Genomic DNA, 17,955 nt, shown 5'->3' with positions numbered 1-17,955 from the left:
AACTATTGTGGATAATTGCGATTATTATTATTTTATCTGTTGAATACTAAAATACAAATCGTAAGAGCCCCCCCCTATTTATAGGATCAATTTAATTACAGTGATTTTCAGAATTATTTCTTTTTAGCTTCGTAGAATAGAGAACATTTTTATGAAATAACTTCACAATCAATAAACGCTAAAATTACATGTGACATATGAAACTTATTGAGCATCCTATAAATTTGATTTCTGGTCAAATTCATAAATCGTATGTACGAGGGTGGATTGATAAGTTTCCGGCCTGACCAAGAAAAACAAGGTTTTTAAAAATTTTTTTTTTTTATTTCTCAACATAATCTCCTCCAAGGCTGATACATTTCTCATAGCGGTGTTCCAGTCTATTAATGCCATCTCTATAAACTGATTCGTCAAGCTCCTCAAAATAACCATTTACAGCTTCGATTACTTCTTCATTGTCCGCAAATCTCTTACCGCCAAGCCATTTTTTGAGATTAGGGAACAGAAAATAGTCACTCGGGGCTAGGTCTGGAGAGTAAGGAGGGTGCGGCATCAATTCAAACTTTAGATCGTTGATTTTAGCCGTCGCAACGATTGACGTGTGCGCTGGTGCGTTATCGTGATGAAACAAGATTTTTTTCTTCGCCAGATGAGGTCGTTTAATTTTCACCTCGTGGCTCAAACGTTGCAATAAGTCTGCGTAGTATTGACCAGTGATAGTATTACCCTTTGCAAGGTAATCAATGTATATAATACCTCTTGCATCCCAAAAAACAGTAGCCATAACCTTGTTCGCCGAAAAAATTGTTTTTGCCTTCTTTGGAGTTGGTTCCCCTGGTCCAATCCACTGTTTAGACTGTTCTTTGGTTTCAGGAGTGTAGTGGTGGACCCACGTTTCGTCAACGGTTACGAATCGACGCAAAAATTCGCTTGGATTACGCTTATACAATGACAAATTTGCGGTAGAAATGTTTTTTCGAATCAATTTTTGGTCGACTGTTAGCAAACGCGGCACCCATCTTGCACAGAGCTTTTCCATATGCAAATGTTGGTGCAAAATATGTTGCACACGTTCATATGACATCTTACAGGTCTCAGCTATCTCACGCACTTTCAATCTGCGGTCTCCCAGCACTATTTGATGAATTTTTTCGATCATATCTGGAGTTGTGACCTCAACGGGGCGTCCTGAGCGAGGCCCATCAGAGGTGCTCACACGACCCTTTTTAAACTCGGAAACCCACTGCTTAACGGTTGAATATGACGGGGAGGATGTCCCCAGTGTTGAGTCCATCTCTTTTTTAATTTCCTTCGGCGTTAACCCCTTCAAATAAAAGTATTTGATGACAGCACGATTTTCCTGCTTTTCCATTTTTACGAAAACCACAGAGGCGTCTTGTTCAGCGTGCTGTCAAACCTACACTAGCAAGGAGATCGGGCTGAAACTATAGCTACAAGCTATCCAAGGATGGTACTATAGAATGTCACCTCAAGGTAGGCCTAGTGGCGTCATCTCTTGGTTAGGCCGGAAACTTATCAATCCACCCTCGTATATTTCCAGATGTACAAATACCTTGAATAAGACCGTCATACCAGCGAGAAGAATATAGGAAAAGGAAATGGAAAGAAAACGTTATTTCCTTTATCGTCGAATATCCAATATTGCAAAATGAAATATTTTATTTTATTTCGCTTTCATTTATCCGTTTCTATATACACAAGACAAAGACCTCACGTAAACTATAACATATTCAGTATATAGGGACAAACGGCAACAAAAAGTTGCATCAAGTAAGATTAGGACGGACGTAGGTAAGTAATTCGGTACACCAAAGAAAAGCGAGAGAGTATTTGCTACTCAGAGTGACATTACCTTTAAACAGAGTTATAACTTGCGTTGACATTAGCAAGACGTTAAATATGCAAAGTATATATATATATATTTCGGCTAGTCTCTTTTTCAAACAATTGAAGGAATATAATTTATTGTTATACTTCGTTTAGTTTCTGTAGCGATGTTGACCTTCAGTTTGATCGGCACAAACTAGAAAAGAATAGCACTAGGCCAGAAAAGAAAGGAGACAACTCTCAGCCAAACTCTTAACCGGTAAGGAGCGTATAATCCGTACAGTACTGCACGGAAAAATTGACAATTTTATCCACTACAATTGCATTGGTCAAATGTGCTGTTATTGGTACCAATTACTACTGAAAATATCAACGAGATGTTTATTTATATTTGAAGACATATTAAAGGCTTTAACGCTTGTTTTCGACTCGCACTNNNAAGGAGACAACTCTCGGCCAAACTCTTAACCGGTGAGGAGCGTATAATCCGTACAGTACTGCACGGAAAAATTGACCATTTTATCCACTACAATTGCATTGGTCAAATGTGCTGTTATTGGTACCAATTACTACTGAAAATATCAACGAGATGTTTATTTATATTTGAAGACATATATTAAAGGCTTTAACGCTTGTTTTCGACTCGCACTACTGTTCTTGATTGAACAAAACTTTTGGCAGGCACTGTATGAAAAAGTATGTTTAATGAACAAGAGTCGAGAGTATAATGAACTTTTTTCTCCCTACCTACGATTTTACCAGCGCGCATTGGAAGGGACACATCGCTAAAGAAAATGAATGAAGCATACAATGTATGCTTGCTTTCCTATTTAGATAATTAGTTTAATATTAATACATATATCCATTATTTGTAAAAACTGCAAGCAAGCAATCGTATTGTCAGTTAGATTTTAGTTGGATTCAAATTGCGATTTTAGATTGAGAATAAATGCATTAATACAGCTTTAGAAGCGAGTTAGTCAGGGTGGTGAGGCAGGTGACTGTCTTCACTAACGGTTATTGTCTCTACCATTTTTTACATTCCTTAATAGTTATAATAGGATAGATAAATATTATTATTAACACAAAAATTTGCCGAAAGTCAGTTGCAGCTACAAAAAATGTTTTATAGGGCCGTATAAACAATTGAAAAATATTTTTAATGATTTATGGATATTCTGAAGAAAAGAAAAATTAGGACGATTGTTGGGATGGAGCTTAAGTATCCTTAATCCCTTATACGTGCGTTAAATAAGATTCTTACATTTAATTTCTTAAGTAGTTCTCAATTGGCGGTTAAATCGGCTTCATGAATCTTTATGAAAACGGTAAAAGTTCTTCAGTTAGTTTGCACGCCTCTGGATAATATTGTATGTTGGCAGCGTAAAGGTAATTTTTTAAGTAAATGAAATCGGAAATATATTCAGGAGAAGTATTCGCCTGATTGCCGTATCTAATGGAATAAATTTCATCATATTACACTCTTTCACCCATTTGCAATTCGAAACCAAGTTATAAAGCGTCACGCGGTCTCCCGAGCCAACCGTATAAGGAACTTTCAATGGAAGGGTGAGCTTTTAATACCGCGATTGCACGTCCCGTCTACCACGAGACTTAAAAGAAATTTAGTTTTAGTTTTATTGGACGAGCTTTAATTTCCTTGGTTTTTGTTGTTCATGAAAAGCAAGTTTCCAGATTAAATACTTAATTGCGACAGTTGCTATCGATCTGAAAACAACGGATACTCGTAAAAGTTTTCACTGAGGAAGAAGGGAAGCACAAACACAAATTGTTTGCCTTTTCTCCTTAAATTTTTGTAATTAAAGGGTATTTTAAAGTTTTCCAGATAATTACTAACTCGTTTTAAACTTAGGAACTTGCATACATCTGTACTTTTTGGGAAACAATACAGTAGAGGTTGACGGTGTACCTAATACTTATTATTATACACGGTTTGTCCGGAAAGTAATAGGACTGATTTCCTTCCGCCGCGACTGTACGCGCATCGACTGGATTCGGTAGATGGCATTCCTAGCTAACGAACGAGCGGCTGGTGAGTTGTCTCCGAGCACCTGGAGAGTCAGAACAGGTTTTTTTCGCGCGACGTGTTTCTCTGAGTCGTACGCGATTAAATTCAAATATGTGTGAAAGTGACCCCCATTTTTGAATAACGTAATCACAGGTGACGAGTCATGGATCTTTGACTATGATCCTGAGACAAAGAGGCAATCTTCCGAGTGGCACACGCCGGCGTCTCCTCGCCCACAAAAGGGAAGAATGAGCAAACCCGAAGTGAAAACGATGCTCATTGTCTTTTTTGACATGAAAGGCATCGTCCGCCATGAATTTGTTCCTCCTGGACAAACCGTCAACGCCAAGTTTTACGTGGAAGTGCTCAAGACCTCAAGAGACTCAAACGAAGGGTCAATCGGGTCCGACAAGACATTGCAGCCGACNATGAATTTGTTCCTCCTGGACAAACCGTCAACGCCAAGTTTTACGTGGAAGTGCTCAAGACCTCAAGAGACTCAAACGAAGGGTCAATCGGGTCCGACAAGACATTGCAGCCGACTGGAAGTTGCTCCACGACAACGCCCCGGCTCACGCCGCCTTTCTTGTGGACAGCTACCTGACCAAGCGCGGCATCCCAACGCTTCCGTAGCTGCCCTACAGCCCAGATGTGCCCCCCCGGATTTTTTTTGTTTGATCGCCTGAAAAGGCCAATGAATGGCAAGCATTTGAGAGGAGGTAATAATTTATGAGGTAATCTATTAATCATTACTACATAGTAAAAGAAACTATAAACCTAAAACCATCAGAACATCTTGGAATTCTCTAAATCTCTTGAAAATATTTGAATAAGTGTTATACACGTTTTTGTGGAGCATTAGCAGGAATCTGCATTTTTAAGATTGTTTGAATTTATTGTTAAAAAGTTAATGCTAAGACGATCATTATGTGACGATTTGTATGTTTTGAAGCATCAGTTGTACAAACCAAAAAAGAGATTAAATAAAAGGACAAGATCAATACTGTTTTTTTTTTTGTTAATAATCAAGAGAACGATCGATGCCAATTTGCTGTTACAAGTTAGTATCATCATCATCATCATCATAAGGTCATCAGTCCTAAGACTGGTTGGACACGTACCTCCACTCTTTCCTATCCTGAGCTAAACTTCGCATTTCCCTAAAACTAGAACAGCCCACATTCTTAACTATTTGCGAACAGTAATCTAATCTAGGTGTACCTCTACCCCTCCTAACTCCTGTTTCTGCCTCTAATATGTCTCTGACTAGACCTTCATGCCTGAGAAGGTGTCTTACCAACCTATCTCGCCTATTTTGTATTGACTTCCATAGAGTCCTCTGTTCTCCTATTCTTTCCAATACCTCTTCATTTCTAACCTTTTCTACCCACGATATCCTCATCATCCGCCTATAACACCACATTTCGAACACTTCTAACCTCTTCTTTTCCGCCGCTCCCACTGTCCATGTTTCGCACCCGTACAACGGCGTGCTCCAAACATACACCTTTAACAACTTTTTTCGAATTTCTAAATTAACCTTTCGCGAGCATAGAAGTGACTTCTTTTTATTAAAGGCGACACGACCCTGCGCTATCCTCTGCTTTATATCCCTACTACTCCTTCCATCCTCACTTATTTGACTTCCTAGGTATCTAAAATCAGTTAGTATACCTGCAGATTATACAATAAACGAAAATGAAAAGCAAAAAACCGTGCAGTTAATTTTATTGTTATACGAGTCGTTCAATTTAAAATTTACAACATATGAATATAGCAACGGAGACACAGCGGAAGTTCAATGCACCCAGTAGCTCCTACTCAAATCAATACCATAATTAAAACTTGCCGATCTAATGAGACCCCAAGCGAAGGAAAGTGCACCTCAAACAAGAATAAAACGTTGCCGCCCGTCGCGTCGCCTTTATGAAATCGAAAATTTTATATTAAATTATTGTGAACTCATATGTCCAATTTGAAGAAACAATTTCACAAATTACTTAAATAGGTAAAACATTAAATTTCTGAACGAATTTAGATTTTGTTAGGCTATATATTTCTTATTCCTGTTCGTACACGTACACACCAATAACGAACTGTTTTATTAGGAGGTATTTCAGGAAAAAAAAATCGATTAAAGTTTTCGTAATTCTTCCACAACTTTCTTTTTGTACATCGGACTCTAATGTGTTATATGTAATTATGATATTCAAAAGATAATTGCATATACTACTGCATACGTATGCAATCTTCTCGTTCACAAAAGGATACGTTTTAGGTGGTTAAAATAAGCACGTACGTAAAAGCGGTGATTTTGGAACTTCCTCAAACTTGCTTTTCCTTTGAGCAATTTGTATGCTCAAGTCGTTTTGCGACACCTCCTATGGTTCGGACTTCACGTTTAACTAAAGTTCTTCTCCTCTAGATACACATTATAAATAATATCTTGCAAAACATCGGGCTGGGTTGGTTAGAATCTTTGATATAGGACACTTTTTGTGGTCTTTCAGGGAAGTAAAGAGTAATTTATTAGTTTGGCAGCTTCTCAACAAATTTATGATGACCTATTTCCTGCATCACTTCATCTTAAAGTTTGTCTTTGTTACTAAGTAATAAATGACGACCGGAAAAACTACAGCTATACAAATTTAATACCTAGCTTCACATTTTTTTTTTTCAAACGTTTTAGAGTGCACAAGGATATAAAATATACCCATTTAAAAAGAAAATTATCTTTGTAACCTAACTTTCTTCTATTTATCATACTCTTATTTTCTTATCATAAAACACTAACATTTATGAATACTATTTAATGCAAGTTTATTGTATGTGATTCTCCACGAATGTTATATTGTTTGCATATGTTTTCCGAAAAGAATCCATTTATAAACTCAAGAGTATAAGTGTGCAATACCTGTTGGCGTATTCACACGACAAAGTGCTACCACTCTCAATTAATTTTCCATAAAAATTCCAAGCTGCCGCAGTACATTCTGCGCTTCTTTTCAGTTTCACAAAGTAAACTTCTATCTCGTGCTCTAAACACTCTCGAAAGTTGAGGCTAAACATTTTTAAAGAAAGCTTATCCTTGAAAAACAAGTAGGTACATATATGTCTATTCAGGACTCCTTTCGTGAATGGCTATGCAAGTAAAGATGTTTATCTACCCGTGACCTTTTTTCCGAAATTTACCTTAGGAAGGTCAAACGTATGTATACGTTTACAGATAATACAATTTTCAACTTTTTTATATAACAAAATAGTATCTACAGTCAAATTATCATAAAATAAACGGTAGGCTGAATTTTTAAGGGTAGAAAAGGCAAAAACTATTAAAAAGTAGGACGCTATCTTACACTTCATAAACCCCTGACTTATTCGGTATTCATAATCATCATCATAAGGTGGTCAGTCCTAAGACTGTTTGGACACGCACATCCATTTTTTCCTATCCTGAGCTCTACTCCACTTAACGCCTGTTTCTGCCTCTAATATGTCTCTGACTAGACCTTCATGCTTGAACAAGTGTCCTACCAACCTGTCTCGCCTATTTCTTATTCACCCCCATAGAGTCCTTTGTTCTCCTATTCTTTCTAATACCCCTTCATTTCTAACCTTCTCTATCCACGATATCCTCATCTTTCTCCTGTAACACCACATTTGAATTGAACGCTTCTAACCTCTTCTTTTCGCCGCGCTTCAAACATACACCATTAATAATCCTTTTCGAATTTCTAAATTAACCGTTCGCGAGCATAAAAGTAACTTTTTTTTATTAAGGGATTCATAATAATCAAAACGTATTTTATGCTTCTAAAAGTGCCCGGTCTGTTTGTTAAAGTGCAATGTTAAATTCCGAGTTATTATTAATAGTCCTTATTCATTGTCGTTAACTTCGTGTTATATTTTTAACGAACGATTAAAAAACATAAGATATGTAAATTCCTTTATCAGGAATTGAGGGATGTGAAATAACGGTAAATTTCCGATAAAAACATACTTATTGTTCGATAAACGATATGAGATACGATAACGTTAATTACATTGATGTGTTGTACAATTTTTTGTAGGTATATATGTATACAGCCAGAAAAATATAGGACCATTGTACTTTGCAAGTGACAAGTTAAAAGTAGTAGAAATGTTTAATCAACCTTTCTCGATTGTTTTTCTTACACTAATTTCATTTTCTTCTTCACAATACATATCGTCAGGTCAATGTGAAGACAACAGAAGTAAAAGCGGTAGATAATTTCGATTTTGCGAGGGTAAGTTAATTTTATTTATTATCCTTTATTCATAATTTTATTGATGTGTAACTGGGATTGTTATAATGGAAATTTAGCAATAAATAATTAAGAGATAAGCAACCGATAATCAATTGGTAAGAATAAGTAGCCTAGATATAACTGTCAAGAATAGTAAAAATGTTTTGGCTTTGAAAATTTTATGACTGGGTTTGACCATCATCTACATTTATGTTCGATATCGCGTTTTTTAACATTCTGTTATACGAGGGTGGATTGATAAGTTTCCGGCCTGACCAAGAAAAACAAGGTTTTTAAAAATTTTTTTTTTTTATTTCTCAACATAATCTCCTCCAAGGCTGATACATTTCTCATAGCGGTGTTCCAGTCTATTAATGCCATCTCTATAGACTGATTCGTCAAGCTCCTCAAAATAACCATTTACAGCTTCGATTACTTCTTCATTGTCCGCAAATCTCTTACCGCCAAGCCATTTTTTGAGATTAGGGAACAGAAAATAGTCACTCGGGGCTAGGTCTGGAGAGTAAGGAGGGTGCGGCATCAATTCAAACTTTAGATCGTTGATTTTAGCCGTCGCAACGATTGACGTGTGCGCTGGTGCGTTATCGTGATGAAACAAGATTTTTTTCTTCGCCAGATGAGGTCGTTTAATTTTCACCTCGTGGCTCAAACGTTGCAATAAGTCTGCGTAGTATTGACCAGTGATAGTATTACCCTTTGCAAGGTAATCAATGTATATAATACCTCTTGCATCCCAAAAAACAGTAGCCATAACCTTGTTCGCCGAAAAAATTGTTTTTGCCTTCTTTGGAGTTGGTTCCCCTGGTCCAATCCACTGTTTAGACTGTTCTTTGGTTTCAGGAGTGTAGTGGTGGACCCACGTTTCGTCAACGGTTACGAATCGACGCAAAAATTCGCTTGGATTACGCTTATACAATGACAAATTTGCGGTTTGGTGCAAAATATGTTGCACACGTTCATATGACATCTTACAGGTCTCAGCTATCTCACGCACTTTCAATCTGCGGTCTCCCAGCACTATTTGATGAATTTTTTCGATCATATCTGGAGTTGTGACCTCAACGGGGCGTCCTGAGCGAGGCCCATCAGAGGTGCTCACACGACCCTTTTTAAACTCGGAAACCCACTGCTTAACGGTTGAATATGACGGGGAGGATGTCCCCAGTGTTGAGTCCATCTCTTTTTTAATTTCCTTCGGCGTTAACCCCTTCAAATAAAAGTATTTGATGACAGCACGATTTTCCTGCTTTTCCATTTTTACGAAAACCACAGAGGCGTCTTGTTCAGCGTGCTGTCAAACCTACACTAGCAAGGAGATCGGGCTGAAACTATAGCTACAAGCTATCCAAGGATGGTACTATAGAATGTCACCTCAAGGTAGGCCTAGTGGCGTCATCTCTTGGTTAGACCGGAAACTTATCAATCCACCCTCGTAGCCTAACTTTTAAAAGTGCTTTAAATGACTGATATTTTATGTTGCAATATATTTCTAAAATTTTTGTTTGTCATGTTTCTCCCTGCGACATTTATGATAGTTGAGAGAGTTTTTTCAATTGGGAAGAATTTTTAAAGTAGAAAGTAGGACACTTTCAATTTTTTAGTGTTAAACATCTGTTAAATATTAAAATTAACCAGAACATTCTTGTTGTGAATTTTACGATGTAATTAAAGCAAACCAACCATTTCAATAAAAAGTCATATCTTATGAAAACTACAATGGAATAAATTCATTTTAATGCTTCAGTGTACTATTACGACTTTAATAAGTAATTTCAAAATTAAGTCCTGCGTTGGACCCAAAAAAAATATGGTATACTATAAGCCTAGATCACGTATCTTCATGTATGAATAGTCTTAATAATAGTTGACAAATAACCATGAGAACTTTAAAAAATGACAATTATTTCAATTTTATTTCTGTGTATATATGTACAAAATAAAAAAAATATCTTTCTCCACTTTATTGCAATTGTTTTTAACAGTATGCAGAACCTGGTAAGAAATGGTACACCATGTTTACGTACAACATCCCTGCCGACTGCGAGTACGCGAATTTTACTATGACATCAGATGTAACCGGGGACTTCTTTTGGATACGAAAAAATTTAACAACCGGTCAATGGAGTGGCAGATCTGATGGTGTAGTAACATGGACACCGGCTAGTAATAGACGTGAAGGAATTATAAGTCAAAAATACCCCAATGTTGCCAATCCACTGGTATATCTAATTCTTGGAGTTCGTTATGATGAGTACGTCGTTGAGTATAGATGCGTTAATGTTAATAGCACAACCAGAATGGGTAAGAGAGTAATTTCTCTACATGATAATTTACATATTTACAATGAAAAATTGACTAACGAAAAAATTTACTCAACACTACGCGTAAAGAAGAAAATACTACAAATGGCGCGGTAAACGCCATCTGTAGTACGATGCTACATTTTAGGATTACGTATGCTCCAACAAGGTCCATTTAAATATATGGATATCTACTTGCTGAAACGAATTCCGGCGTAGCTCACCTCAACGTGAAAGGCACGTTACCATAATCGAATAAAATAATTCGAAGTGGTCTGAATTCTGTCGAAACAGCCAGACGCGGATCGCGATTTCGATCATTTTGGATCTCATTAGCGCGTCGCAGGCAACTCCGACAAAACACAGACCAACCATATATTTAAATGGACCTTGTTAGAGCATACGTAATCCTAAAATGTAGCATCGTACTACAGGTGGCGTTTACCGCGCCATTTGTAGTATTTTCTAAAACGCGCTATTAAGACAGCAGGTAAAAGTTGGTCTGTGTTCTGTCGGAGCTGTCTGCGACACGCTGATGGGATCCAGAAAGATCGAAATCGCGATCGGCGTCTGGCAGTTTCGACAGAATACAGACCACTTCGAATTATTTTATACGCATAAATTTGCCGATGTTTCGCCTTTTTAATCTTACTCTATGGAAGCCTTAGTAAAAAAAAATGTCGCTAAAATTATCGTGTGTACCGTTGAAGCAGTTTTAATTTTCTTGTCCATCTATTGTTAGTCATTAGGGTACTCAACTTTTTTTTTTTTTAGCTAAACAATTGTTTTTTTTAGAATTTATGTGGACCAGAGGCAGGACTAAGCGTTACACAGATCTAACGGCAATTAGAGTTAGGCAAGTTCGTATAAATAACGGTCTCGCTAATTTACGAGGAACTTTTGCTGCACAGGACCAATATCGCTGCTCACCATAAAATAACAGTAAAATTTTCCGAAATTAATTAATATTACATTTGTTAGCAATATAAATGAGTTTTTTGAAATCAATCTTTTCTTTTTTTTTTTAATAAATAAGGTACTTAAAATAATGTTTGAAGTATTCGTTTGTTAATGCAAAATGTTATGAAGTCAATAAACATTAGCGTTTATAAATAATATAATCTTTGTAGAGAATCAGCGTCTCAAGTTTAAGAAAATGTTTGAAAATTTTCGAAAAATTGATTTAAAAAAAAATGTAATGTCAATTTAAAAAGATTATCTCCAAAACATAGAATGCGATATTATCTTTATTATGGCAGGTTTGCAAAAAGTCAATACAATAATTATCTTTGTCATTGATTGAATGAAAGGCGATACTGGCATATTTCCGATTAAAAAAATCTTAAATATTAGCCGCATTATGACACAAGATTAGGTTAATTAATTAATTTGCTGTAATTTTTTTAATTACATAACGGTGTCCCTAAGTAATCGATAACTTTTGAACTGCGTATAAATGAATTAAAGTTAGTAAAAACTAAAACTAAATTTGTTAGCAAAAACTGAAAATTTTTTTTGAGTGCATGTAAGCTAAAATATAGTATCTAGTAAGTAAGCATTTACAACAATAATAGTAAACTGTAAACAGATGATAATTTTTGTTTCCAGTGTGAATGTTTCAAATCTTGATAGGCTATATATAGGTATGTAATTTGAAGCGAAATTTTAAGAAAATCAAAAAATTAGGTACGCATATTTACTCAAGGAAAATTTTTTCCAAAATTAAATGCAGCATAATAAACAAATTAATTTCAATTTTTTTCTATACATAATAAGTGTAAGACCAGGGGTAATATAATGATATTACAAAAAGTGAATAAAACTTAAAACAACGGTATCTGTGAGTACTATCACGCGCAAACACTTCAATATATCAAATATTATTTACGACCGAATAACAAAAATACATGCACAAAATATACCGTAAAGAACAGAAAACAGTCACTATGTGACTACTTATCAACGATTAAGGAGTAGGATCGCATATCCGATCAAAAAAATATAGTACATGATTAGATCCAACTGAATTACTTAATTTAATTTGCTGAACAGTTTTGCTCTATATACAGTGAATAAGTTAAAAGTAGTAAATATTAAAAAACAACATAGAGGCAGACTCAAAAGGGTACTGAATAGGTGAAAAACATGCCCAATAAATTTATGAACCGAAGAATACTTTTGTTTGATTGCTTGGGATCATAACTTTGCAATTGTTTTTGGATGCCCAACTGAACTATTTCTTATTGTTGTTGTTTTTATGTGGGGCCTATTACAGAAGTCTTGCAATCAAAAGAGAGTAGCATCGGACAATGACAACGAAGTTCTTTCCAGCGCTTCAACCACAACGGACAGGAAGGATACTAATAAACAGACTGCAACCAATACCAAGAAGGAGAGGAAAGGCAAAACAACTGAACATAAAAGATAGTCCCATTTAGATGTATCGTAGACGAATGAACAACTTCGAGTTGATGCAGAGTTTACTAGCGTAAAAAGGCAGATAATGGGAAAAAGGGAGGGAGGGTAGAACACGAGTCCTTTAGAACGACAAGATAATCAAACGGAAAAATACGAAGATGTCGACTAACTTCAGAGACATCAACACTATCATTTCTGAAGATGAAATAAATCATGTATTAGAAAGGGCATCAAAAATGGAGAAGAGAGAGATCGTGATTGGTTTATGATGTCGGGGTAGACACAGCAAATACTCCGGTCATCCTGATTATAGACAAAAAGTACGGGCAGGAGTTAATACAGAGGAACGACCAAGGATCGGATGGACTCTTGCCGCTTAGAGGAGAAGGTGTATCTCCCTGGATGTTACCGTTGTCATGCCGCATCGTGCAGGAACAAGGAAATATTGAAGTGTAGATATCAGAAGTGTAACGGCAAGGACTGTGAGACCAAGAAGTGTACGTCCAAAACTAGATACATATTACCGACATTACATATATTGTAATCGCTGCTGGGAGATGATGAAACTCCTGGAGCAAACGGAGGTGGAGACCAAATTCAATGCTACTCTTGTGTCTGAACTTAACGTAAGATTTATATCTAAAAGGGGTTGGTTATGCGATGATATAAGAGAACGTGTCGAACCCATCTTTACAACCACGTCTATATGAAAATACCTTCCGCTTTTCTAAAATCTGTCCTAAACTAACTGAACTTCCAAAAGCTTTTGAAGAAGACTTTACACTTCTCAAAAGCTTTAAATTACATTTATGGGACTTATATTACTTTATTATTTATTTATATGGAAAGAGAGCTAGAGGTATTTGTACGAAAATTCCTATATCACGTCGTATTTTTCAGAAGATGACTCCTTTGATGATTCTCTCTCTACGTTCAGCTCTTAACTTTCCACTAGTGTATACACAGTTCGTTTATATGTATATCTACTGCCAATGACGATGCCGGAATGTGATGTCGGAAAAACATGAAAATTACGTTGCAAATGGATTTCACGCTGGAGACGTATCTCCTCCTGTAAGGAAGTTATTTGGAACGAAAATGCGCTTGGCATAAAGTTTTTGTTAACGTCGCACAGACGGTTACGTCGCACTTCCTTCGTTACGAATTAAAGTTGCAGTATAGATGATTATTCGTACAAAACTCGAAACTTCCGTTTAGTTTTCAGAACCGGTTCATTTGTTACTGCAAATGAGAGCCATAAGGGTCATTATGAGCCGACGGAGACGTGGAGTGCAAATTTATTTTAAAGTTGGTGCATTCCGCTCCTTTATCGCAACTTGAGTCCTTTATCAAGTAATTGCTGCTTGGCGACACATTGTTTGATCATTCATGGAGTACCATAAAAAGTATTTTTTATGACATATTAAAAAATACTTAAATCAATTTAGTTTAGTTTCTATAGTTAATACTATTTAAAGGAAATACACACTAAAATAAAGTGTAAACTCTATATAACGACACTTAAGGGACTGAACATTTTTCGGCGTTATAAAGAGTGGTAGTTAAATGGAGAGAAATAAAAGATATTATTTTACTATTCTATAATAATATGCGTTTACTAATATAGTACACATTTTGCACACGAACATTATTATTCATACATTGCGTATAACCTGTTATCTTCGTCTGATGTTTTTTGCTGCTCCAATATTTTAATGGTATTTTGTTACGTATCTTACTAATATCTTGAGATCCTGCTGGATCAACTTGATTATATAAAAAGTATTTTTCTAATAGTTTCGCTGCATCAAGTGCTTGTTTGATGCTTGGTGGAGGGGCAGGATCGTCTTCTTCAACAACATACGCAGCTGCAGCTCTTATCTATTTCGACAACTTAGAAAGTACTGCTCAATGATTTGTAATGCCGCATTGTTGCCGTTAAATAGAGTGAGCGTGACCCTATATAGAGTGCAATATTGATAGAAAACAATGTAAACCAAACAAAGTCAAGCAATTTCGACGTTTTAAGGAGTTTGTTGTTAAATCGAGTGACGTTATAAAGAGTTTACACTGTACATCTTAAAAACTTTGAAAGAATCATATTCCGGAAGGATAATGAAAAATAATATTGAGATTTGTCTTTAATAGCGGAAAGTCTGTAGGAGTACGCTAAGACAAAACTACACATCTTCCAGTCGCTTGCGCAAATGGTACACGGCTGTCGAGGTTGCCAGATCGTTTCTATTATTCTCCACAACTTTTCTCGAAATTTCCCAAGATTTCCCTTACAATCTGTCGACTATATTTACCTCTACGTTTTTCCAATACATGGGCAGGTAATACATATTTTATGATAATAACCCGGAAAGCATTCAGTTAATAAACAGTTTTAATTAGTCGTTTTTTACCCCGATTTTTAGTCGACAATAAAATTAGAATTCGGATCATTAAATGCAATGGAATAAAAATATCGATTTCGCAGCGATAGTCATTAATTAAATGAAATATTCCGCTACAGGAGATGCAATTAATTTTCTGCTTAGTTTTTACAACACTAAATTAATCATTCTTGAAGCACATAACTCAGAGAATTAATTGCACAATTCGTGAGTGCCAGCTATTAAACAAGAAATATAATTAAAAGTAATTTAATTTAGTACGGAAGTTAAATAACCGTTATAAAACAAAGCTAATTCAGTAGCACAATGATGGACCTTTTAGTATGGGTTAATCTTTATTTTCGAGGATCTTCGAGGAAACGATGCGCCGCAGTAAAAGGGTGGCAGTTGATTATTAGGGTGTCGTTCACAAATCATGTAAGACATTATTCATAAATTTAAGATCCCTCCCTCCTCTTTCGTAAGAGATCGTACGATTTTAGATTACACCTCATATCTTGCAGAAAGTCGAATCTTAAGAGGAAGTCGCTGCACAAATTATATTATTTTGAAATCTACACCTGCGCGCAAAACTGCAACATGCTTACTTGTAATTTCGCATTTAACTTGATGAAATTGGTTAGTTGACGAAAAAGTGAAAAAAAGCCATTATAAGTATAAAATTTATTATGTACATACTCGAATACGCCCTACCACAAGTATCTACTGAAATCATAAACGTAATAACCGTATTGTGTCTAAAGATTTTGTGAGTAACTTTGCAAACAATCACTGTATTAAAATATAAGTTGATGTGTATTTTTAACTAAGCTGGTAAAAGTAATTATCTAACCAAGTGAGCTACAGAAATGGGGGATTTTGACTCTTTAACTTATAATCCGCCATTAAAAGGGTAGACTTTTTATAAGACTGGCCTGTAATTTTTTATTAGCGGAGCGTTCGCGGATATTTTTATAACATTTGGAAGTTCTCCATCGATCAATTCCAGTTACTCTGTCATGACAATGTAGTTTTCTGTAATCCACTTTTTACGAAAAATTTTCTAAACATTACTGAGTGCTGCTTGTGTGTTTTAATGACCGCTTATTGTTTGCATTTCCGTTTATCGATTTTCAATATCCCATTTATCGGGTTGTATTGGTTGTGCATGTGCTGCTGAGTGGTACCGTTTCCTCAATGGGACCTGCAAATCGATTTGGAAATTCTAATGTGATTATGCAAGTTCCCTATTAATGGTCTACATCTGCCAATTATCACAGGAAAGCATTTCAGCGGATATGACCACGTATGGACACAATAACTGAATAATCAGAGAAATCTGGTTCACTATTCAATTAATCAAAACATTTGGAAGCTTGACTGTTTATAAAGTTGACAATACAATAGAAAACCAAATGTTTCTCTAGTTATAAATGAGGCAAAATGAATCGAATTGAATATTACTTCAGCCTCGTTTAGTTGAAATTTAGAATTACTAATTATTGTAAAGAACTCCCATTATACTTATGTCCAAAAATATTATAGCCAAAAATTGTATGATTTTCGAGGAGAAATCGATTGTTTATCTTAAATGTGGTTTGAATATTGATCATTGTGGTTATTAACGTCAAGTAATTTTTTTATTGGGACTACAGAGCGAGAAATTTGATATGTTATATTCTATATGACGTTTTTTACAATAATTTTTGTCTATTTCACCCCTGTTGGCAACCCCTTTTGTTCCAACTTATGGGCCAGGAATTCGATTAAGTATACCGAAGTCTAATATCTGTAAAACATTTGAGCACTATCTAGAGAAATTAATTTAAAAAATTACCCTCTGTACCTACCCCATGAAATGAAATGAAACTCCTATTATTCAAACATATCGGAATATCTGTCCATATTCAGAGTGACATTAAAATTTCGTGCCCAACTCTCCAATTAATAGATTGCGCCGTACATTCTGTTTACCAAGGACCTTCGTAAGGCTCTTGTCTAATATATTATATGTGTACCACAGTTATCAGTAAGTAGCGATAAACTGTCAAACTTCGGTTTCGTAGGTGATTTATCGAAATTATGTATGATATGCTAATAAGAAGAAGAGTTGCCTTTTGCATTTACAAATTTGCGACCAGGAATTTATTGTCCATACAACTATGTATTTCATTATTTGCAAACAACGTTTCTATTTCGGGGATTTGTTGAATTTTTGTACTGCTTCCCTTAATCGTGATATTAATAAGTACTATATTGAATACTTTTAATTGGTAAATGTCTAGATGATGGGTAGGGGTGGGTGAGATCGAAAGAGGAGGTCTCCCCCACCACTGCACCATAAAAAGTTCGTGGCGGTCTCACCCCCATAAAAAGTTATGGGGGTTGAAAGTTGATTATTTTGACAATTTTCATACACTATAATTCAAATAAAATTCAATAAAAAAAATATTTTCAAGCAGGTGGAGGTGGGGATCGAAAGAGGGTGGTCACTTGAACAAAACCCGATAACCTAACCTAACCTAACCTAACCTACCCTATTGATAAAGATATTTAAATAATGTTTTATATAACTTTCTCAATATTTTTATGTATTTTTCATTAGTTTTACCTTTGAATATTGTTTAAGAATGACTATATAAATATTTACATGCCTAGAAATGTATAAAAATTGGCATATTTATTAACTTTGA

The 17,955-nt window shown here is 35.6% G+C and overlaps 1 protein-coding gene across 1 annotated transcript; it reads left to right on the top strand.

The window, feature by feature from the left end:
* The first annotated feature begins 7,964 nt into the window (after window positions 1-7,964).
* On the top strand, window positions 7,965-11,474 carry LOC108736685. Its single transcript, XM_018469209.2, has 3 exons — window positions 7,965-8,145; window positions 10,149-10,467; window positions 11,262-11,474. Exons 2-3 carry the CDS (start codon window positions 10,179-10,181, stop codon window positions 11,399-11,401), a joined length of 429 nt encoding a protein of 142 aa, XP_018324711.1. The 5' UTR covers window positions 7,965-8,145; window positions 10,149-10,178; the 3' UTR covers window positions 11,402-11,474.
* The last annotated feature ends 6,481 nt before the right edge of the window (window positions 11,475-17,955 follow it).

The sequence above is a fragment of the Agrilus planipennis genome, unplaced genomic scaffold (assembly GCF_000699045.2).
Source record: "Agrilus planipennis isolate EAB-ADULT unplaced genomic scaffold, Apla_2.0 scaffold12, whole genome shotgun sequence".
Classification (NCBI taxonomy): Eukaryota; Metazoa; Arthropoda; class Insecta; order Coleoptera; family Buprestidae; genus Agrilus; species Agrilus planipennis.
Note: the sequence above shows the minus strand (reverse complement) of the source record. Positions and strands in the feature narration are given on the sequence as shown.

What these genes read in the sequence shown, in the direction of transcription:
- LOC108736685 (XM_018469209.2), top strand. Translation starts at nt 10,179, where the DNA reads ATGTTTACGTACAACATCCCTGCCGACTGCGAGTACGCGAATTTTACT. An exon ending in TAATAGCACAACCAGAATGG is followed by an intron (nt 10,468 to 11,261) that starts GTAAGAGAGTAA and finishes TGTTTTTTTTAG; the next exon opens with AATTTATGTGGACCAGAGGC.